Source organism: Uloborus diversus, chromosome 2, assembly GCF_026930045.1.
Source record: "Uloborus diversus isolate 005 chromosome 2, Udiv.v.3.1, whole genome shotgun sequence".
In the NCBI taxonomy this organism is placed as follows: Eukaryota; Metazoa; Arthropoda; class Arachnida; order Araneae; family Uloboridae; genus Uloborus; species Uloborus diversus.
The window spans coordinates 25,678,507-25,701,984 of record NC_072732.1 but is presented as its reverse complement, the minus strand read 5'-3'; the positions used below and the strand labels follow the sequence as shown (position 1 = coordinate 25,701,984).

Sequence of the window (23,478 nt, the reverse complement as noted above, 5' to 3'; positions counted from 1 at the left end):
GTTGCTTGTGTTTAGGAAAAATATATGCATTTTTTATAGAAAAATGAGACAAAATGTATGCTATTTTGTAATTGTTTTACTCATTCATGATTGTTTTTATTTTGTTTACTGAATGATTTCTAAAATTTGTATGGAACTGAATTTGCCTTCTTTGCAATTTATTTTTGCTGAAAGAAATCGGTTTAGAAACAATTCCCTTATCTCTTAATATTAAATTTCAGCAAATGGTAATGTTTCAGGGACTGCAAGAGGAAGGCCGATTCTTAAGACGGATTAAAAAATATAATTTTGCTGAATGGTTATTATAACTAGGATAAAAGCATTTACTCAAAAAGAAATGATGACAGCATGTTTAGTTATGTATTAAATACAGGAATTAATTTAATACAGCTGTGTTTTACATATATTTAAGTTAAATATTAATTTATTTTTCTTTTAGAATTTGTTAGCTCCTTTTACTGACTGCCATTATCGTTTTCCTTGTGGCAAAGAAGGTTCTGCAAGGTAATATTTCTTTTAATTCTTAGTTGTTTTTTGAGATCCTTATTTATTTCAATTTGGGGAAAGGAAAGAGCTTTTGTATGAAAATTTTAAATAGTACTGATATCACTGCTCTAAATTTTCACATTAGTGAAGTAAATTTGGTTAAAATATTTTATTTATGTTCATTTTGTAGTTGTTTTGATACTTAAAAAATACATATTTTTGTAAAATGTAGTCAAATAGTTTTACAAATAACACTCATTGGAAAATGTCCATTTAAACATGCATTTAGTGAACTGTAACGTTAATATAGTGTTGACTTTTTTGATAAGTTTCATATTTGTGAATACATCTTGTGCTTTATTAGCTTACAGATTCTAAATACAGTCAAACCCTGATTTAACAAATTCATCAGGACCGAAACTTTTATATGTTAAATCGGGGTTATTTGTAATACCGAGGTGAAGAAAAAAAAGGCACTTACCTTATCTAGAAGCCCTAATAAGTAACTGCACAAAAGTATCCATAGTTAGAATCTGTACACTTTTTATTCAGGACTCTGCGATTTATTACAAACTAATTAATTTGAAATTTTAAAGTACAGAAAAATAGATGTTTTACAATTTCCTTGATACTTGACTTGAAATAGTCCTCTTTCGACTTTATGGAGAAAAGAAAATGCTGTGTCATTTACAGCCTGCTGTATGAGGTATGATTTTTCAGTTTCCAGGCCATGTAAAGCATTAGAAGAAGTAACAGTTTTAATGGGAGTTGCATTATCGCTTTCAGCATCAGAATCGCTATTCATTGGTTGCTCTTTCGCCCGTCAAAAATTGTTGATTCCAAGAGAAGTCTTTTTCTGCTTCAGACAAGATGGGCATATAATTTGTCAAACAATCCAATTTTTCCTAACTCAAATTAACAGAAAAATAAATAAATAAATAAAATGAATGAATAAATAAAATCCAGCTGTTGAAATAATTCGTATATTCGGGGTTTATTGTTCGGTAAATAGAAGTTTTTGCCTTCATTTTAGTCGGGGGAAAAAGAAAAATTTGCTATCTGCGAAATTTGTTAAATAGAGGTTAAATTAAGCCGAGGTCTGACTGTAGTTCAAAAAATATTTTAAAAATATTGCCTAAAATGCATCTTGAAAAAGGTAAAAACTGCTTTTTATAAAAACCAAGCTTTTTGCTTTTTACTGTCATCTCTGGCAACAACGCGTAATTTTATGACTTTTAGCAAAGTTTGAGCAATTCTATATAAGTTATTATTAATCATTCTAATGCATGTCAAATATACATGAACTAGTCAGGAATATGTATATATATATATATATATATATATATATATATATATATATATATATATATAATGATCAAAATTGATGTAAAAAATTCTACATTTAAACAGCGCAATGTTGCAGCTAAAGTAGTTAAATGTTTTGAAAATATAGTAAAGTATGTAGTTTCACATGCACGGGTAGCACAGAAATAAGTGTATGTAACAACGAAGATAAACAACAATAACAACAATGAAAATGAACATGGAACGTTAAAAAATAAACTAGGAACATTGAAAACAAGAATTAATGAAATCATGGGTATTAAATTGCTGCTACGTTTACGAAGAGCTGGAGCAGCTGGCATATTAAATATTCTGCAAGGTTTCTGTGCGGGTCAGTATTATACATGCAGCAAAATTAATTAGAAGTAAAAGTATATGTATTTGAATTAACGAACTTATATGTGTAGCAACTTATAAGGCTTAATAAAGTAAGCAGGAAAATTATAAAACGTTATATATGCTTATTGTTTGGATAAAATGCTATAAATTTTACATATATAAATAGTATGCTTATTAGTAATATGCTGTCATGTATTACCAACCCCCCAGCTCTGACCTGCAAAATAAAAGAGAAAAATTACATACCACATGATTTCAAATATTTCGTCGACAACAATGTCTATGTCTAGGTATCCATTTTCCAGAGACGAAAATCCGATGCCACGCCAATCGAACAGGTCACTGGGGCAGGGCATCCAAAAAGCACCTTCCTGTCGAAAGGATTTCAGCGCTCTTTATCATTGATGATAAAGACATTGTTGTCGACGAAATATTTGAAATCATGTGGTATGTAATTTTTCTCTTTTATTTTGCAGGTCAGAGCTGGGGGGTTGGTAATACATGACAGCATATTACTAATAAGCATACTATTTATATATGTAAAATTTATAGCATTTTATCCAAACAATAAGCATATATAACGTTTTATAATTTTCCTGCTTACTTTATTAAGCCTTATAAGTTGCTACACATATAAGTTCGTTAATTCAAATACATATACTTTTACTTCTAATTAATTTTGCTGCATGTATAATACTGACCCGCACAGAAACCTTGCAGAATATTTAATATGCCAGCTGCTCCAGCTCTTCGTAAACGTAGCAGCAATTTAATACCCATGATTTCATTAATTCTTGTTTTCAATGTTCCTAATTTATTTTTTAACGTTCCATGTTCATTTTCGTTGTTGTTATTGTTGTTTATCTTCGTTGTTACATACACTTATTTCTGTGCTACCCGTGCATGTGAAACTACATACTTTACTATATATATATATATATATATATATATATATATATATATATATATATATATATATATATATATATTTTAAATAAATGCAGTCACATATTTAATTTAATCATATAGTTTTTATTTTTCAGTGAAGACAAAGATCCTAATTTAACTGCAAGTAAAACAGCAATAGTCTGCACTTTGTTGTCTTGGCCAGGTATTGTGTTTTTCTTGTTAAATATTGAGTAACTATGATTTTTTTTTTTTAAATTTGACATATTTAACTTTCTGAAAAGCATAAACTGTAAAATAAACTTTGTATTTAAGTTTTATGAAATACTGACTCAAATATTTCGAATTGATTTCCATTTATCTTTTGAAATGAGTTATGGAGTATTTAATTGCATTTCTGATGCATTATAATAGTTATATTTCCACATGCTTGAAGAAATTTTATAGAAAGTATTAATTTATGTGCCTTAGCATGACTGTTTCAGTTTTTTTTATTCTATAGTAATTTAAGGGAATAGTGAAATCAGAATATTTCAAAAATGCATTTGAGTATGGTTTTCAATATCTATATTGTCAGACTCCGAGCTTGAAATTCGCAGTTGTTAGTTCTATGCCACACTTATACATTTCATTGGAAATCATAGTTTTGCATGCAGGAGCCATTTTTAACACTTAAGTTTTTATAAAAATACAGTAGAAGACCGTTATTACGCTGACTTATATAACGCAATTCTCTATAAACCGCTTATCTTTTTAGAAACAATAAGTTTTGAAGTTTAAAAAATCCTTCTGTTTTGTTGCAAACAAAAAAATTGTTAGGCAAATTAAATTTTGAAAGATTTTTATCTTTCCATGTTAATTCAAAGATTTTAAATTGACAATTAGTACTCATACTAAACAGAAAATACCAGATGGCTCTTGAAAATGCAGCTGTTATGCAAACCATGAAGCTAGCAGAAGTGAAGGATAATGCACTTTCTTTTGATTGTGGAACATATTTATTTGTGAATAACTAATGAGTATATGGTGCTTTAATACTCATTGCAGATAAAACTCATTCTGAAGTGCTAATATATAGATATATTCTGAATATTAGTTTCAAAATTTGTGAAATGATCTATATTACGCAAAAACCTGTATAATGCAAAAGCTCTAGTCCCAAGGTGTGCGTTATAATGGTCTTCTACAGTAAACAGTTGTGATTAAAATTTTGAATAGTTAAGCCAATTTCTTGTAATTTACTTCACTAAGTACTAATGAAAATGGGCATGTGCATAATTGCCAATTTTGCGAAAGAAAATGGGTTTTTATTAACTTAGAAATAGATTTTCATTCACTTCATTTAATTATTCATAATTTTGTCAGTAAAGCTCGGATGTTTTAGACACTTGTACAAAATGCATTACTATCATAGCTATTTAACAATTGGTTTCTCTGCTTAAACAGTATGCATAATTTCAAAATGATACTTATGCAGAATTTTTTGGCAACAAAAACAAAAAAGCTTTAATTGAAGTAAACCCAACCTGACAGCGTCGTAATGCTGTGATTAGGATCTGTGTAACCTTCACAATGTTGCTATGTTAGGTTTGCCCCATCTATAGGTACCAATGACACCTAACTTTCATACCTAACTTCAAACCCTGATCAGGCTTTTTGATAAAGAGCACCTTTTTGATAAAAAAACAAAGCTCTCATAAGATTACTAAAAAAACTACTGAGAAATAAAATTGATGCTAATGCTCATGTAACAGGTTACATAGGCTGATCTAATTATAGTAGAATACCTTTATAACGCCAACCTGTATAACGCAATTCTCTATAAATAATAAACCTGGGATAAATCCTTTTTATCCCAGGTTTCAAAAGGAAAGGATTCACTGTCAAATCTTTGCAGTAAAATACAACACAATTACAAAATAAACACCAGCAGCAGATACAAGATAAGCTGGTCCTAGTAAATGTCTCAGTCTACCACCAAAGGTTAAAGGACTCTTAAATTATTCAACCCATCAAGAAACAGACTGTTTTTAGTAAAGTATGCCAAATGGTCACAATTCGATTGAAATACAGTAGAATACCTTTATAACGCCGACCTGTATAACGCAATTCTCTATAAACCGCACAACTTTCCAGAAGTAAACAATAAGTTTTGAAGTTAAAAAAAATAGCCCTGTTTTGCCTTGCAAACATAAAAATTGTTAGGAAAATTATATTTTGAATCTGTTTTTCATCTTTTCATCTCAATTCAAAGCTTTTAAATGAAAATTAGCATTCACAGTAAAATGAAAATACCAGATGGTTCTTGAAAATGCAGCTGTTATGCAAACCATGAAGCTAGCAGATTTCACTTTCTTGTAATAAAGAAGCATATTTATTTGTGAATGACTCATTGTATAATTAGTGCTTTAATACTCCCTACAGATAAAACTCATTCTGAAATGCTAATATATAGATATAATTTGAATATTAAATTAAAAATTTGTGAAATGGCCTATATAACGCCAAAACCTGTATAACGCAAAAGCTCTGGTCCCAAGGTGTAGGTTATAATGTTCTTCTACTATATTTCAAAGAAATAATATTCCCCATAAAAGCAGAGGTTCCACCTGAAGTTACTGAAATTTTTTTGTACATAATATTTTTATACACACTCTGTGTATGACAGGAGGAGGGCATAAAATAGTTACCCCTAGCCAACTGTAACAATTATTCTGCCCGTGAGCAAATAACTTTGTGAAAAGCATTCTCTTGTTTGCCTCAAATTTTGTAGTTCCCTGTTTTGTGCGAATGCATTTATTTTATTCATTTGTAATTTTAGGTTTGATGTACTTATGCAGAGCTGATAGCATTCATTTGCAGTCTTTAATAGAAATGTTGTACTTGCCTTATCCAGATTTACGAGTGAGAATTCCGTTTTTTTAAATCGTTTTAGTATCTCATTAAAACTTGTTTAGTAGCATTTGGAATATTGTAGCTTTTCTTAGGTAAAAATGTACTCCATGTATTTGTTTGTTTATTAATTCTTATTATTCATTTATTTTTTTCATTATTTCTCTTTGAATTACTTTTATTTCCTGAGACTCAAATATTGCTGAAAGAATATTTTTTTTTTTAAACAATTTATTCAGGAAATGAATAAGTAAGGCTTTTGATAGAACCAAACATTTGTTTTATTTATTTCTTTCATCTATGATTTAAAATTAAAACTGATTGTTTTGATATTCATAACTATTTCTAATAATCTTGCTACATATTAAAGCTACTAATCATTTTTTGTGTGTGCGATGTTTTTTGTTTTGGCACTTTCCCTTTGTATTAGAAATAACTGATAATTTTTCTTTCAGTTTTTATTCTGCTACTTAAAAACTTGCTCTTATGTATTTCCAGAGACACATTTTGGACCTCCTTTACCAATTATTTGATATATCAGTACCTGAATGGACAGATGACTTTAATATTGCAATTGCTTCTGCAGGTATGTTACAACCTTTAGGGTTTTATTTGTTTTAATGTGCACTAAACATTTTTAAAAATATTTTTTATATTTAGAATGACTATCTTTACATAGGTTAATTGAATATTTTAGATCCTTCAGCAGTAAAATCTTCTTGGCAACTTTATGAAGGTTATGTTGTGGCTGAGGGAATAGATGTGCTTCCTTATTCATCAAAAGATAGGTGGTTATATTTTATGTATATTCAGAAGAAAAAAATTATTATTATTTATGTATACAAGAGACTCCTGACTATCCACAGAATAGGGTGGCACGCTAATCGCGGATAAGCAGTTCCACTGATAATTTGCGAATTAGATAAAAGTGATGCTGGTGTATGCAATAGCTTAAAAAGATCAATAACACTCGCATACATATAAACTACAACTAAAACAATAACTGCCTACATAAAATGCATGCAAAAGCTAAAAAATGATCACTCATTATTGCGACACACATACGTGAGCAAATTATGCAAGAAGATTAATTAAAACAGATCAAGCTAGGTTACACCAAAATTACATAGAGCAGAAGCAATTTTCAAGACTGATCCGGTCGCTTGGTTACGCACCTTAGTATAGATCTAAAAATCAGTAAGTTGAGCAGATCTAAAGATCAGTAAGTAGTGTAGATTTAAAGCATATAGATTAAAAAATCGGGTTTCAACCGGTCAAGTTTTGGTGACCTCAAAAGGTTTGATATCTTTGGAAGAGAGGGGGAGAAAAGAAATAAGAATGTCTAAAATTAGATTTTGCACTTGTTAAGTTAGGAACACAACTTCCGTATATGTGACTAATTTCATTGGTTATTTGTTTATTAACCAAGGAAATAACTTTTTTTCAACTTGTTGTACAATGAGGACTTTTTCTTCATAGTATGATTAAGTACTTGAACTAGTGCGCCCAATGGGAGGTTACAGGAGGTCGCTGTGACCTCCCAAAAATGTCCTTATTTGGCAAATTTTGTCTGAAGATTCGGCAAATTTGGAAACAGCATAGCAAAATTACGCTTTGATTTTTTAAAAAATATAATGTTGCTTTGTTTCTGTTAAGCAAATATCTGCGTTGGCAAGTTCAGGGTGTCCCTGTGCTCTTATATCATCATAACCATTGCAATATTTCATGACACCCAGTTAATAGGTTATATTAATTCTAAGCAAAGGCTAGCAAAACTTTGCGCAGATTGTTAAGTTTTTTTAATTTTTTTAAAAACATTTTTTAGTTTATTATTTAGTTTTATAGTTTTGGCATGACATAAGCTATTTAAACTGCAAAATAAATTCAGAACAAATTGTGGAAGAAAGAGTAAAATAACTTTGTTGCTTCTGAGTTCCAAGTTGAAAAGTTTATGCCTGTAAACAACCTAATGAGCAACAACTGTGGTAAAAGGGGGTCTCCAACATTTTGTTACACAAAATTACAGATTACTGCAGACAGATGTTTCGGGGTTTCAAGGAACCCTCTTTTCAATGCAAAATCGTAAGCTTTTGGATGTAAAGACATCCAGTTGCAAAACTTTGTTCAGATCCAAGTTAACACTTTCAGAAAAATATAGGATTTTTGAACAGCAAAACTAATTTAGAAACAAATTTATTAGGGGGAAAAAATTAAGAGGATTCATTCATTTAAATTACATACCTCATTTCAAATTAAGATTCTTTCACATGTTTCAGAGCTTCTTGTAAATTAGTGAGTACTGAGTATTGCTAAAGGTTTTATTTGAGCTGAAAGAATTAAATTAATTATGAATCTATAAAAGAAGTTAATTTACTCATAATAGCTTAAAATAAGGGTGAAATGTTTGAATTATTGCTTCAAAAAATCCCAAAACTATAACAAAACTGCAATTTTAATTTACAATGGCAATCTATTGTGAATGCCATTAAAGATGAGGAAGTACAGTAGAACACTGCTAATGAGCTCCCTTTGGAACAAAAAAACACCCTTTTCCCGGGTTTCAAAATAACTTGTATCAACTTGCGGAGTCGTAAGGGGCTAGGGGGCTCCTGAGCATTGCTAAACTGCAGTTTTCTACATTGTAAAAGTTGCTTACATATTCGTGGTCTCTAGTAGTATATTTCGCTCTTTAGCTTGGGGCTTGAATTGAGTTGAGTGATTTTCTGTTAAAATCGAAAACCTTAAAGTTTGTGAATAAGAACGAAAAAAAATGCGAATCGAAAAGACGTAACTTAGGCAACGCCAAATAAAACATCAATAATTTTAAGGGAGATGAGATTATTCAAAAATGATTTTTAACGGTTTGTAACTTATTTTCCTTTGAAGATAGAATCTTATTTTTTCGACTTTAGGTCAAGTTAGATCTGGAGTAAAAAAAGCCCCTCTTTCTAGTGGTGTTAAAAAGAGAACTGTGGGACGAATCCTTCACTTTTCACTGATAGGTTTAATAAAGAAAGTGGTGCCTAAATTTTGGCTAAGCCTAAAAAAATTCAAGTTAAAAACGCAAATAACTCCTGCCGTATTTAAGTTAGAGCATTGAAACAAATTGTGTAGAACGCGGAAAATTCTACACTTTCTAATGTTATATAATATTAATATGTGCAAGTAATTTTTCACCCCTTTAATCTGCAATAATAGACAATTTACACGAAATTTGAGCTTAAAAAATTAATTACAAAAAAACTAATTCGAATTTTAAAAAACAAAACCCTCCTACCGTATTTAAGTTAGAGCATTGAAACAAATTGCGTAGAACGCGGAAAATTCTACACTTTCTAACGATGTATAAAATAAGTTTCAGAGAATTTTTAAGAAATGGCGTCACTGGTATTAAATTTAAACGGACAATGTTGCAACTAACTTCATTTTATAACCTCATGGTTAGGCTTTTATTTTCATTATGTGACATTTTGCAGAAGTGGAAAGGACATAGTTTTTGTGTGCTCTGAATATGTCAACTTCTGTGCCAACAAAACACAATTTGCGGGAAAGTTTACTTTTCTGCTTCCACTTGAAGAAAAGTGCAACTGAAGGCAATCGAATGCTGCAAACAGCTTACGGGAAACATGCTTCATCGATTTCCACATGTGAGTTTTGGTATTGACATTTTAGAAGTGGTGATTTTGATATTAATGACAAAGAGCACGATAGACAGCCACAAGCGTTTGAAGATGCTGAATCGGATGCTATATTGGACAAAGACTGGTGCCAAACAACTTTACTGAACTCAATTTTTGAATTTCAGCCGAGCCTGTGGGAAAACTGGCCACAATATAAGGAGAGACACGACAAGGTAATTTTGCAACATGATAACGCTCGACCACATATTACGCAGCCAGTCAAAATATACCTCAATAACCTAAAATGGGCAATTCTACCCCACCTGCTATGTAGCCCAGACATTGTCCCTTCAGACTGCTATTTGTTTTCATCAATGACACATGATCTTGAGGATCAGCAAATCTGCTCTTTTGAAGAAGTCCAAAATTAGATCGATTCATGGATTGCATCAAAAGACTCATCCTTTTTTTGAGTAGGCATCTGAAAATTGCCAGAATGCAAATAATGGACAATGCTTAGAAAACTGAACATGAAACCATTTTTTTCCCTATAAAGCGTCAAACTTGAAAAAAAAAAAGTTTAGAACTTATTTGTACATCAGATATATTTTGAATATAGATGTGATTGGTTGAACTATTGCATTAGTTTTTTCAATGTGCCCAAAAATACATGCTGAAAAAGTTTTTTTTTCCACTAAATTGTTTCAGGTAACATTTTCAATCAAAATTTTTTGAAAATAAAATTAGTTCATATTAACTGAAATATTGATTAAGCAGGGTTCTACTGTACTTCATCATTCTTATATTTTGTTTTCAACTGCTCCTATTGCCTTTTTTTTTAAATTTCAGATGCATATACTTTTTTGTGCAATATTAATTAAAGATTTAATTTTTAGGATGAATTTAGTGTATAATTACCATTCACTGCTTGTGCTTGTCCTGGTTCATTGTGGAATTATAGAAGTAAGTTTCAACTTGATATTAAAAGTAATACATTATTTATTTCAATGAGGGAAGAAGAAATTTTGCTTAAGTCAAAATTGTTGATGCAAAATTTTGTTTTCTGTTATTATAATTGGAACTAGAACAGTAATTTAAGAGATGTTTTATAGTGTATAATTTATAAAATTAAGTCAAACTATATTCAATGTGTTCCTTGCTCACATCATCAATTTCGCTACCTTTTTTTTTTTTTTTTGACCCATAGATTGGTTTAGGTTAAAAGAAAAAAAAAAAGAAAGAAATCGTTGACTAGTCCTTTTTTTGTGTGAAGCAAACTTAAATAGATGTCAAAAAACTTCTACGTATGTTAATTTTTACGCTAACTTGCAACATTATCTAAATGCAAATGACTTTAGTATGTATATCACTAAACTTTATATCACTAAAATAGAAAATGTTTTTCACTTCTACATTTTATGTTCTATGTTGAAAATTTTATTTTAATCCTTAAGATGATTGTTATATTCAATGATCTCTTTTTCAGGCACTTTCTAAAGTTATTGTTACCAGTGAAATTAATTTAGCTGTGAGAGCAACAGTATTCCTTGGTGAATTTATTTATATGGTAATGGTTTTTTTTTTTAAATTGTCTGTGCTGATATATTTTTTAATGTGCATGTTTTATGGATAAAATGACTGTTTAACTTCTAAACTGCGACATTAAATTTTGCACTGAAATGTATTTATGAACCTTAATTTTTTATGCTAACTGCAATTTTATATCAATTTAAAATCTCCTTTTATAATTAGCTAAATGTTTAAATTTGATCCATGTTCATTGTTTCTGGTGTCTAATCCTATATTTCTTAGTAACATTCAGGTACTACTTAAGTTCTGTTGTTTTAATATTTTTGTATGTTGTATTTGCCGTTTGTAAAACTCATAGTTAAAAAGTGCTGCAAACATTTGTGCCTCTTACAAAGTAAAACTTTAAGATCATTATTTAGAATCTATGTATGTTCTGAATAAATTATGAAAATAAGAGAGAAATCATAACTTAGTTTTGAAATTAATTGTTATTATTATTTGTACGATAGAATTTTTTCAGTAACTGTGAAGTAGCTCAATTTTAGAAGTCCATTGCAAATTTATTTTTACAAAATGGCATGCTTTTGTTGTTTTTAAACTTTAATGTTAATGCAGATTCATCAAGGTTTTAGATACTATATTCTTATCAACTATACAAATCCAATATGCTTATATAGTATAAATATGTGTAATACCGTATATGTATTTTATGACAATTGCTTTTTCTCTGCAGTTATTATCTGCATTCAGTTTTGCTAAATTCGATTGTTGAATTCAAAATCATCACTGCAATGATATTTTTTTAAAATTTAATTACAAAATTAGCTTATTTTATATTGTTTCTTTCATATCTAAGTCTGAAATTTTATTCCTTTTTTAGGAATAATGATAATAAACATAAAAATGTTGAATAGTTAAAGAAAAAGAAGAATTTTCATGTATTAGACTCCAAACTCTCGACATTTTACAAGAGAAAGATGACGTGATGCCTTATCAAAATATAGCAGATATTTTGCAGATTTCTGCAAAATTTTCCCTTTTAGTTTGAAGATACCTGCAGAAATTCTACAGAATTACTCAAGTATTGGAATCAAAAATTATGCCAACCCTGTAATCTGCACACTTTTGCTTAGACAACCCTGTATTACAGTCTGCCCACGCATTATATGAAATCGGCAAACGTCCAGTTAAGACGAGTCTATCCGAATGAGGGAGGAAAAGTAAAAACTTGATGCACATGCTCTGTTGATTTCAATGTGACTCTGCTTAATTTTGAGGCTAATATACATCTGTAAAAGCTGACATCCTGAAAAGTACTAGATGCGTCCATTTCCACCTGCAAACTGGATGTTTGCCTTTCCATCTAATTGATGGTCAGACTGTAGTATTTTAATCTACACTTTAAAAGTATAACTTATTGGGGAACTCGATGGCAGTTGGTGTACCTAGGTCAAGTTTTAGACCATATGGTGAACTCTCAATAGAAGGAGACCCTTCCCCTAAAAAAGGAGAAGCAGTTCTCCTAAACATTTCAGTGCGCAGACCCTGTCACACCCGACCCCCCACCCCTCCTATGAAGCACAAAAACTTTGTCTAAATACAGTCGAGTCCCGACTTACGCGAGAGATGCGTTCCAAGACTCCTCGCGTAAGTCAAAATTTGACGTTGTAGAAAAATATATGTATACAAATTTTTTAGAAGCATACAAAATTCTCTTAGACACTTATAAACACCCCTCAACCCCATCTTTAAGACATTCCTCTACCATACTTATAATTAAATCTTTTCTTATTATTAAAAACTGTACTTTTACTGTACTTAAAAAAATAAAAAAGCTGCTTCATTCAACGTAAAAAAACTGTTAAGATGCACAATGATCAATGGCAGGGAAAGACATAAAATAAAACTACGTACGTAAGGTACGTACATCACTTATACTTATTGTCGTGCTACCGTCGACGTGCTTTTTAGTTGTTCAAGCATATCGATTATCTTGAACTTCTTTTTTTTTTGCCAGAAACTTTCTTTTTCTTCACATCTTTACAAACTTTAGATGAAACAGTTCACTAAGGTGCCATTTTATTTCATCAGCCTTAATATTTAGAAAGAAAAAAGAAAGAAAGACGCCGAGTGGTTATTTGATGCACTAACAAAGCAATGCATGGACTAGTATGGTGAAGGGGTGGGGGGCGCTATCAGTGGCAATACGAGGAAAAAATACATTCATGAAATCAATATTTAGGACCCAATAACGAAACAGATACTTCCTTCCAAAAAAAATTCGTATTGCGGACGAGGAATTCGCGTTCGCAATAAAATTCGTTACCCTGGAAAAACTCGCGTTATAGTCATTTCGCGCAAGTCGAATCGCGTTGTAGCAGGAGTCGACTGTATATATCTGTGTAATTATATATGTATGTAAGTGTGTTTGTAAGTATTATCCTCTCTCTTCACAAAACATTTCTCACTACTCCACTGATGGAGACATCTTTTTATAGGCCAATCAGTCCCTTCCAATTGATTGTGGTCATTTGTCTAACTGTCTACCAACTTTAATTGCTTCTGCATCTTGTTTTTCTTCATCAGCCGAGCAAAAGTAAGTCTCATTTTTACTCTTGTGTTTTCAACTATTCTTGAAACAACTTGAATCTTTTCAATGAGTCATATATTTTCTTAATAAGTTAATTTTGATGTTTCAACTGTTAAAATGTTACCTAAATTGAAATTAATTATGAAATTTCGTATTCTTATTGCTTTGTGTTACATTCTTTTGGTGTAAAAAAATATCATACTCTTACGGATAATGATAGAAAGAATGGTCAATGCAAAATATATCATTTCTAAAAGAGATGAAAATTATTTGAGTTATCAAATATTTAAGATCTTGAGTTAATTTGCAAGATTAAATTTAAAATGTATATTTCTACTAGTAATTGAAAAAGCCAATGTTATTAAAGTATACAATTAACAAAATGTTGCTTGCATCTGATGATGCAGAAGGGTCATTCTTCAAAAAGTGTAACTTTTCAGCCACACGCCTTTTACAGTAAAAACTTTAATGAACAATTAATTTAACAATGTTTTTTAATTTCATCAAAAATATAACTATTTAAACCTGCCAACAATTTTTAATAATAACTTTTATTTTAGTATATTTTTGGTTCACAACATGTGAATTCTCACCTCCGTGGTATGTCACACACCTTGTGTGACTGTTCATGTTGCCTAACTTCTTTAATTAAAAGATATACTTATTTATTTGTTATTCTTATCACAACAAATAAAATGTCTCAAATACACAAGTGTCTCAAAAACTAATACTACTTCACAAATGTCTCAAATACTAATTGTTTAAGTATATTTAATTTTTTTTATATTGTGTTTTAGTTCGTTTTAGTAAAACAAGGAGTCATGTCACACAATAAATTCTCACCTCCGTTACCTAAACACAAAATGCCATTCCTCATTAACACGTAGCAGTAATGACATCAAATTTTATTTTCCATGATACAAGGGAAACCCTTGTTTATTTTCAGTCACAGTTGAAGTTGTGAGATTTTTGTCGAAAAGCAAGAAGATGTGGATTTTGCTTTAAAAATTTAGTGTGGTTATTCTGACTTCTCACCTCCGTGAACTTGAATTTCAGGGATGTAAATCAATGTAAAAAAATGAGTGAAAATGTTTTCATATACTTAAGATGTGCAAATTGTAACAACGAAGAAAAAAAATTCCCTCAAAAATGTATCTATTACTAGTGTTCACTCTAGAGGAAAAAAGGGCAGGGTGCTGGTCTTTGAAAAGGGCAGTTTTTTAATAAAAAGGGCACTATTTCAATGTGGTGACCCCCCTCCCTCCACCAAAGAGCAATGATGCGCCCTCTCAAAAAGTACTGAACCCCCCGTCCTCGTCGTACCCCCCCCCCCCCCCCCCGAAAAAAAGAAGAGAAATAACAATTTAAAACATCTTGCAAAAATTCAAAGTGTAGTCTGCACCATGATTCCCCCTCCAACCCCCGAATATCCAGCCCTGACTTCATAATTTAATGTCGTAATTTTGTCCAGAAAATGCACTTGTCTTTAGAACAGGGTTCGCTTGACCCCCCAAATGCCAACTAAGCACATTTTCCCCACTCCTAAGGATTACTTAGCTAACGCTGAAATTTGGCTTTAGGGGCTTAGTTTTACAACCTCCTTTTGGGTCACAGTTTTGACTACCTATTCCATAAGAGGCATTTTTAAGATATTAAGAGGCCACTCTAGGCATTCAAAATCCTTTGAATTTCAGTGTAAGAGCAGTTTAATTATCTCCCTTCCTACCTAGAAAACTTCTTTGTATTTTGCATTATGCGATGAAGTATTTTAGTCAAGATGATGTAAATTAATCAAGATGATGTTTTAAAAAATATTAAACATAAACATTAAATCAAAATGCTATGTGCTCATTTGTTTGAATTTAATACTTTTGCAAAAAAATCGATGATAATCAATAAGCAAATAATGATTAAAATTATTTTTGCTGTAATTAATAGACAAGAATAAAAGCAAAAATAAATAATTTTTAGTATTTAAAATGAAAAATAAAAAATGCTAATTTCCGGTCGCACATGTTAAAACACATCTCAGTTGTTAAAATAATTTAAATATTTACAAGATGCAACGGACTGAAATCTCAAACACTGGAAGTAATTGAAGCACGTGTTTTATGTTCGCATTTTTCCAAAAATAATTTTATAATTTAGTGAAATAAAACATAATATAAGCAAATCTTGGGTAGCATGTGTCAAAACAACTTCCGGTTGGCAAATATATTAAAAATATTTACAAGATGCAAAAGGATTGAAATTTTAAAGATGAGAAGCGAGTTTCTGTGAAATGCAAGTTTAATGTTGGCATGGTTTCAAAAATAAAGTATTTTTTCAAAATAAAACCTAAAATAAGCAAATGTATGTGAGCATGTGTTGAAATAATTTCCGACTGTCAAAAATATTAAAATATTCACAAGATGCAAATGGATTAACATGTCAAACGCGGTGTACGATTTTCCGCGATGCACATGTTAAATATATCGACACATGTAAAGAAAATAGAAAATAGCATTGAAGAAATGTTTTTTTTTTAATGTGCACAACTCAACGAATGCCAAAAGGGATTCGTGCACTAGATCAGCTTTCAAATTTTTTTCAATCACTTGAAAATGAACTTTTTCTTTAGTCCCTTTTCAAGGTTTATCAAGAGCATACAAACCCTGCTTCTGCTCTAGTTTGCAGGAAAAAAAGAAAAAAAAACGGACTGAAACATCACTAATCTTCATATTTTTTCTGCTGGCATCTCATTCTCCCCCCCCCCCCACAACTCTTTTAATTTCCTTTTAACAGAAGGCACGCCTCGCGTCGTTTGTGTTCACACTCTTTCCAACAAGTACGCCTTCTACTTTTCCTGGAACAGGCACCCCTGATCCTACAGTAGGAAATACTATGAAGTCAGGGGTGATTGTGGTCCGGTATTTTACCGAATTTCCGGTATTTTCGGACGTATTTCCGGTATTTTCATGTCTGAAAATACCGGAATTATGTTCTTTTTTCTTTATGCTTTTATCTCCCTACCTCCGCAATTTATTTTAAATTATATAATACTCATCAAATATACCTGCAAGAGCCTTAAGATGGACAACTATCCCTAAAGATGGACAAATGTCAAGATAATTTGTATAACACCAGTTCAAAAGTAATTTTGTAATCCATCAAAAATTTAATTAAATGTGCACGCAATATTTTGACCCAGAACTATTTAAAACTATGGCAAAGGTGCACTTAAGTAATAGGGGCCAAAGATTACCTCCCCCCCCCCCCCCCCCCCGTTCTCGCTTTGAAACTTTCAGGTATTTTTTGATAAACTCATAATCACCCCTGTATGAAGTATTCAAAACCCTCCATCTCTCATTGTTGATGATTCTCAGAAGAAACAAGGCTTGAATGAAATAACCTCTCCCTCCCCCTTCTCGGATCACCAGACTGCTTCTCCACCCCCTTTTAATTCCTCCTTGGAAGAACATTGTTTTGTACCCAACTGATAATTGTGTCTGAATTCTGAGAATCTTATCCACTCTCTTTGCCTAGGTGTTTACTTCTATATTAATTTATGTATCCATTTTCAGGGTGAAATTCTGGGAACAATGACAATACATGGACATTTTTATGGCCAATCGCTGGACAAATAAAATTGCCCCAATATTGTGGGGTCCTATAGGATGCTTGAGGTATCTTTTTAAAATCACACGGAGAATTGCTATTTTTGAAAAGGGCAGGGCATATTTTGCGGATTAAAAGATGGGCGGGGCGCATTCTGAAGATATAAATAAGGGCAGGGAGCTGTGCCCTTCAAAAACAGCCTAGCGGGAACACTATCTATTACGCCTATATTGATGGAAAATTCCTCACCTCCGTGACAGACTTTATCAATGTCATTATGTCTGATGTGAAAATAAATGATGGAGGGGAAATGCATAATAGGTATTCTACCAAAATTACAAATTGCCAGTATATCCTTAAATTTACTAATTACTATTTTTTAACATTTGAAACTACTAACTAAGCCATACTTTAATTAAGAGAGCTTAATATTACATTCCCCCTAATCATTAAAATAGTTGATTGTTTGCGCAATTAACAAAATTACTAGTTTGATATTAAATTGGCCTTGATTTTTAAATATTAAAAGTTTTTCTTTTTTTTTATTTCCATGAACAAGGCATCTTTTTATTTTTTTTATTTATGAGTAAAATAATTGGAACTTAGCTGGGCCATTGTTTATGGTTACTTCTAGTAGGTAACACTTTCATGTATGAATGAAACGAGCTGATGTGTGCATCACATGACTTCCTTTTACTCCAATTTAATGTCATTTCCTCATCGTTGGCAGTTTTAATGTGATTCAATAGTTTACTCTCTAAATATCACCAACAGTGAGCAAATTGAAACCAGATTAAAAAAAAAAAATTTAAATCGCCAAGTTGGCGACAAAACTTGGCAACCAAAAGACTGGCCAAGTGTCCTACAAATTATAACACCACTTGAGTTTACATCGAAATTAACAATGATTTCCCCCAAAAAGGGGCAAAAGACCCCCTTAGGAGCATCTGAATGAAACCAAAAAGGGAGGTGCACAACTAGACCCCACTAGGAGTCTTTGTACGAAATTTCAACTTTCTAGGACATTCCGTTCTTGAGTTATGCGACATACATACACACATACATACGTACATATAGACGTCACGAGAAAACTCGTAATTAACTCGGGGATCGTCAAAATGGATATTTCGGGTGTCTGTACGTTCTTAGGCATATATCCACGTGTGGTCGGGTTGAAAAATAAACTCGAAATTCATTCGGGGGTGAGCAAAATGGATATTAAGACCGATTTTTGGGTGAAATTTTTTTTCGCGAATACAATACTTCCTTTTTACTTTCTTCTATATCTAATGTATAGAAGAAAGTATTGGATTCGTGCAAATTTTCGAATTTCGAATTTTGACGGATTCGAACGTTTTGAGGTGTGCTGAGTCCATTTCGCCTATTTTTGGAAAATGTCTGTCTGTCTGTGTGTGTGTATGTGTGTGTGTCACGTCTGTGTGTGACCAGTTTTTTGTGACCGCTCTACAGCAAAAACTAACGCATGAAATCGAACAAAATTTGGTACACATATGTGCCGCTATGTGAACTTGTGCCCATTGGTTTTTGGCGCGTATCCCTCCAAAGGGGTTGGAGCAATGGGACGTTTTTTGAGTTACGCGTGCTTGCTATTCCTCAGGAAATAACTGGCGGAATCAAACAAAATTTGGTCCATATGTTGCCATTAACAGGAACAGGTGCTGATTAAATTTTGGTGTCAATAACTCAAACGGAGGTTGAGCTAAAGAACGTTTTTTGTCGTCAATTGTGACTGCTGTATCTCAAGAAATAATGAATGGAATGAAAGAAAAATTTATCGGCAAGTAGCCCTTAGTGGGTATAAGAGCTGATTTTATTTTGGTGTCAACAGCTAAAAAGGGGGTAGCGCAATCGCTCGTTCTTCTTTTCCATTGTGAGTGCCCTATCTCAAGAAGTAATGCTGCGTCCTGGTTGAAATTTGGAATATATGTGAATCCATACGTAAACAGGCATTGGTTCAATTTTGACGCCAATCGCTCCAAAAGGTGTTGATTTTTTTTTTTTTTTGCGAATAAAAATAGCTTTATTAATGCTATATAAGAAAGATAAATCGTAACAGATTGTCGTCTGCGTATTTCTCGTGATTTTAATTGTATGGAAATGATCGGAAATATTATCTCAATGATTTAAAATTTTTAACTGTTGCCATCTTATGTTTGTTAATAAATAAAATATTTGTAATTAATTGAAGCAAGGCTTTTAAAATAACTTTCATTTTTCGCTTTTTGCTTTGCTTTTGCAATAATTCAGACATTGGGATGGTCGTCAAGTTTTTTCATGTGAAATTTTGTTTTTGTTGGGAATATTGCTTCCTCATCAAGCATGGGGAGGGATCAGAAAAAGGAAAAATATAGAAGAAAGTTTCGTGATGGCCACAACATACTAGTTTGTAAAAGGAAGTAAAAAAAGGAAAAAAGGTTTCAAAACTGAAAAATTTTTGTGTTCAAAAGTTACGTTTTCTGGAGAATGACCCAGAAAGTTTTAAATTTGCATTGTTGCAATAATAAAAAAAAAAAACCTTTTGTGACCCCCTTTGTGTAGAAAGATCATAACTTTTACTATGTCAAAAATGAAGCTTTTGTTTGCTACATCTTTAAAACACATGCAAGCATTATTTTTGCAATATTGTGTTTCTGTAACATATTTTTTTTTCCTTCACAAAGATGAATACGTTTTCTTCAAATCTCTTAAGTTGTTTGAAATTTAAGTGCAGGACAATAATAACAGTCAGATGTTTGTAGTTAGTGGATTTTATTTAGAAAAATGACTTCTTATCTCTACTGTGAAGGAACTGTATAGAGTCAATACTTCATATTTTTCACCTCTGCAAACCTGAAAATTTGTTTAAGGTTTAAATGTGTAGTTTTAACGTTTAATCAGGGGTGATTGTGTTCCGGTATTTTACCGAATTTCCGGTATTTTCAGACGTATTTCCGGTATTTTTATGTCCGAAAATACCGGAATTATGTGTTTTTTTTAATGCTTTTATCTCCCTACCTCCGCAATCTTTTAAAATTATATAATACTCATCAAATATACCTGCAAGAGCCTTAAGATGGACACCTATCCCTTAAGATGAACAAATGTAAAGATAATTTGTATAACACCAGCTCAAAAGTAACTTTGTAACCCATTAAAAATTTAACCAAATGTACACACAACATTTTGACTCAGAACTATTTAATACATTTAATACTATGGCAAAGGTGCTCTTAAGTAATAGGGGCCAAAGATTACATCCCCCCTCCCCCCGTTCTCGCTTTAAAACTTTCAGGTATTTTTTGATGAACTCACAATCACCCCTGGTTTAATTTAAATAATCATTATTCATTCATTTAAAGTTTAATTTTTAGCTGTTTTAGAGCTTTGGTTTTTTTACTTTAATAAACATTTAAAAACTACTTATTACGATTTCAGCCAAGCAGCTGCTGCCCTTACTTGTCTGTGTCGGATTCACGAGCTGAAAAAAAGAGGTGCTGTACCCAACAGCCTAGTTTTAAGTAACATCCTGCATGTTTGTGATCCTGACAGGGAGAAAAAAGGCTTCTTTTCCAGCACTGTTAGTCGAATAAAGCTATGGAAGTATCTGAAACAAGTACGAAGCAAGTTTGAATCATATCTTTTTTTTTTTTTAATTTCCATTGTTGTTTGGTGCAATCAGATAAACCAAATAGTATGGCCCTACCTGAAAAGTAACTTCAAATGCCTACAATTTTATCAGTAGAAACAATGTAATGCAATGCTACATTGGGAATATAAAGCTATATTTTGTGAAATTATAAAAATTTTCCAAATGAAAATAAGGTCAACTAATTTTGTATAATGTTCAGATGATATTGAAACATTGTAATTCACAAACAAATGATCAAACCTTTCTTACATCCTCCAACATGGGAAAAATAACTACTCCTGTGTCATGAGGCAATGCATAATAATCCCAGCCTGTTTCACTAAAGTATTAGGTTCATTAAATGACAGTTTAAAAAAAAAGTAAGTTTTGTGTGATAGTGCCAGAATGAGATTTAATTTCATTAAGACACATGTAGAAAAAGAAATCCCACATCCTTTGCAAATAAATAAATAAATAATTGAATTAAATTAATACCTTAGGTAGAAATTTGTTTCTTGTAGCAATACTTTAGCATTATGTTAATACAGTTAATACTATACAATGTTTAAAATATTTTGCCTTGATATATCTTCCCTGTTGGAAATAATAGTTATAGTCATATGTTTCAAGAGTTTGCATTACTTAAAGTAAAAGGCTAAATACTTCATTTTAATGAAGATAGCTTGAACACAGAAATTGCTTCAAGGTATGTAAACTGTTTTTGCCAAGTTGATATGTGCTGATCTAAGTTTGACTATATTTATGTAATTGGGCAATGATTTAAATTCAAACAAACTAAATAATGTGCAGATTAATTATTATTATTATTATTATTATTTTGAAATCAATTAATATCAGCTATTTGGTTTAAGGCAAAAACCAAAAAAGTCTTCTTGCTGATTGCATTCATTTTTTTTTTTCCTTTTTACAGGAAATGATTGACAGTATTGATCAAGCCTTAAAAGATACTCAAGTGCTCACCAAAGATTACAACAGTTGGGATTGGGATCTCATTGACTGCATTCTTAAAGTAATTTATTTTTTGATGTCTTTTTTTTTTTTTTTATATAAGTCGGTTAAAAAATGTAAGGTGTATTCAAAATGTAAAAATGTCTAACAAAAGTATTATTTCTTAGAATCCTATAAATATCTCTCTACATTTATGTATTTTATGTGTTTTGAGAAAAAGGACATTTATGCTTGAATTTTAATTTTTGAGAAATTTTGAATGATGTTCTTTGAAAATGATGAAAAGAAAAAAGGAAAAAAAATCATTTGTTGCGAAATGCTTTACAAAAAAAAAAAAAATCTTGTACAAGGGCATTTGAACCAAATGGATCATTATCACATTGTACTTATTAGGTACTTAATCTTATATTATTCCAAACCTTTTTTCAAGGCTCAATTTTTGTGGATATCTTATGGTTTTTTGATTTATTCAGTTAAATCTATAAGGTCTATTTATCTACATCATACACTCTAGAACAGGGGCGGACTGGGAAGGAAATTCGGCCCTGGCAACTGTCAAATCAACTGGCCCTTGGGGAGGGGGGGAGAGTACTACAGGGAATCTGAAAAACGTGCATTCTTATGCGAGTAAACACCGTAAATACGCAATGCAATCTAATTTTGTAGTTTTGCGATTACAATTTACAAATTTTTATTAATTATATCATTATATGACTAACATTAAATGCCTGATAAAAAGAAAATTAATTCATTTGATGTTATGTCCCTTTCAATTGATTAAACATGAGAGGGAAAACGTATTTCAAGAAAAGCAATGTTTTCTCTCCCTCCTTTTTTTTAATTTTTTTTGGAACCGTTTTATAGTTTGCAACTAAATTTAAAACAAATGATTAAAAAGCGTTTTGAACAAAATGAAGAAAAAAATGTTAAAGGCATAGGTATCGAAGAATATAAAATTATCATTTTTTTCCTTTCTTCTCATTCAATAGATCAAGTCCGCCTCTGTTAAGACTTTTTGACCATTTAACTTTCAATGCAAACCCCCTAAATGACCGGCTAAGGTGCAATGATGTCCCATATTACTTACCCTCTGTCCACAACCCGGAAAAAGGGTCCTACATACATGGTATTATTACTTATATATTCAAAATAAATTGATATAACATGAAAAAAAAAGTTGAATTAGCATGCTTTTTAAGTTCTAATTTGCAATGAACTAGTGGCAAAAGCAGAAGTTTACAATATACATGCTCACGATACGAACCGTAACTAGTATCAGTGGGTAACAAGAGAATTTTTGCATCACATATTTTCCAAAATAAGTAATTTTTCACCGGAAGTAAAATAAAACAAACTGAAGATTAAATCTATTTTTTTTTTTAATTTATGCTACAACACTCTCCAATTCGAATAACCCAGCAAATGACATGTTTTAAATAGTATTAAGAACAAATCTCGATAATTTCTGCTGATCTGCAAGGAATCTGTTGAACGTCGAATATAAAATGACTTCGACTTTTAATTATAAACTTAAATAGATAGATTATTTTTTGTAAGTCTTCAGCTCTATATCAGAA

The 23,478-nt window shown here is 31.3% G+C and overlaps 1 protein-coding gene across 1 annotated transcript in view; it reads left to right on the top strand.

The window, feature by feature from the left end:
- LOC129235131 (rapamycin-insensitive companion of mTOR-like) overlaps positions 1-23,478 on the top strand; it is an 81,352-nt gene that overhangs the window by 7,214 nt on the left and 50,660 nt on the right. Inside the window, exons 4-13 of the mRNA XM_054868820.1 lie at positions 440-504; positions 3,213-3,280; positions 5,897-5,979; positions 6,466-6,553; positions 6,665-6,755; positions 10,484-10,550; positions 11,074-11,154; positions 13,616-13,713; positions 20,740-20,881; positions 21,864-21,962. Of these exons, the coding sequence (XP_054724795.1) occupies positions 440-504; positions 3,213-3,280; positions 5,897-5,979; positions 6,466-6,553; positions 6,665-6,755; positions 10,484-10,550; positions 11,074-11,154; positions 13,616-13,713; positions 20,740-20,881; positions 21,864-21,962 (882 nt within the window). The remainder of the gene's footprint in view (positions 1-439; positions 505-3,212; positions 3,281-5,896; positions 5,980-6,465; positions 6,554-6,664; positions 6,756-10,483; positions 10,551-11,073; positions 11,155-13,615; positions 13,714-20,739; positions 20,882-21,863; positions 21,963-23,478) is intronic.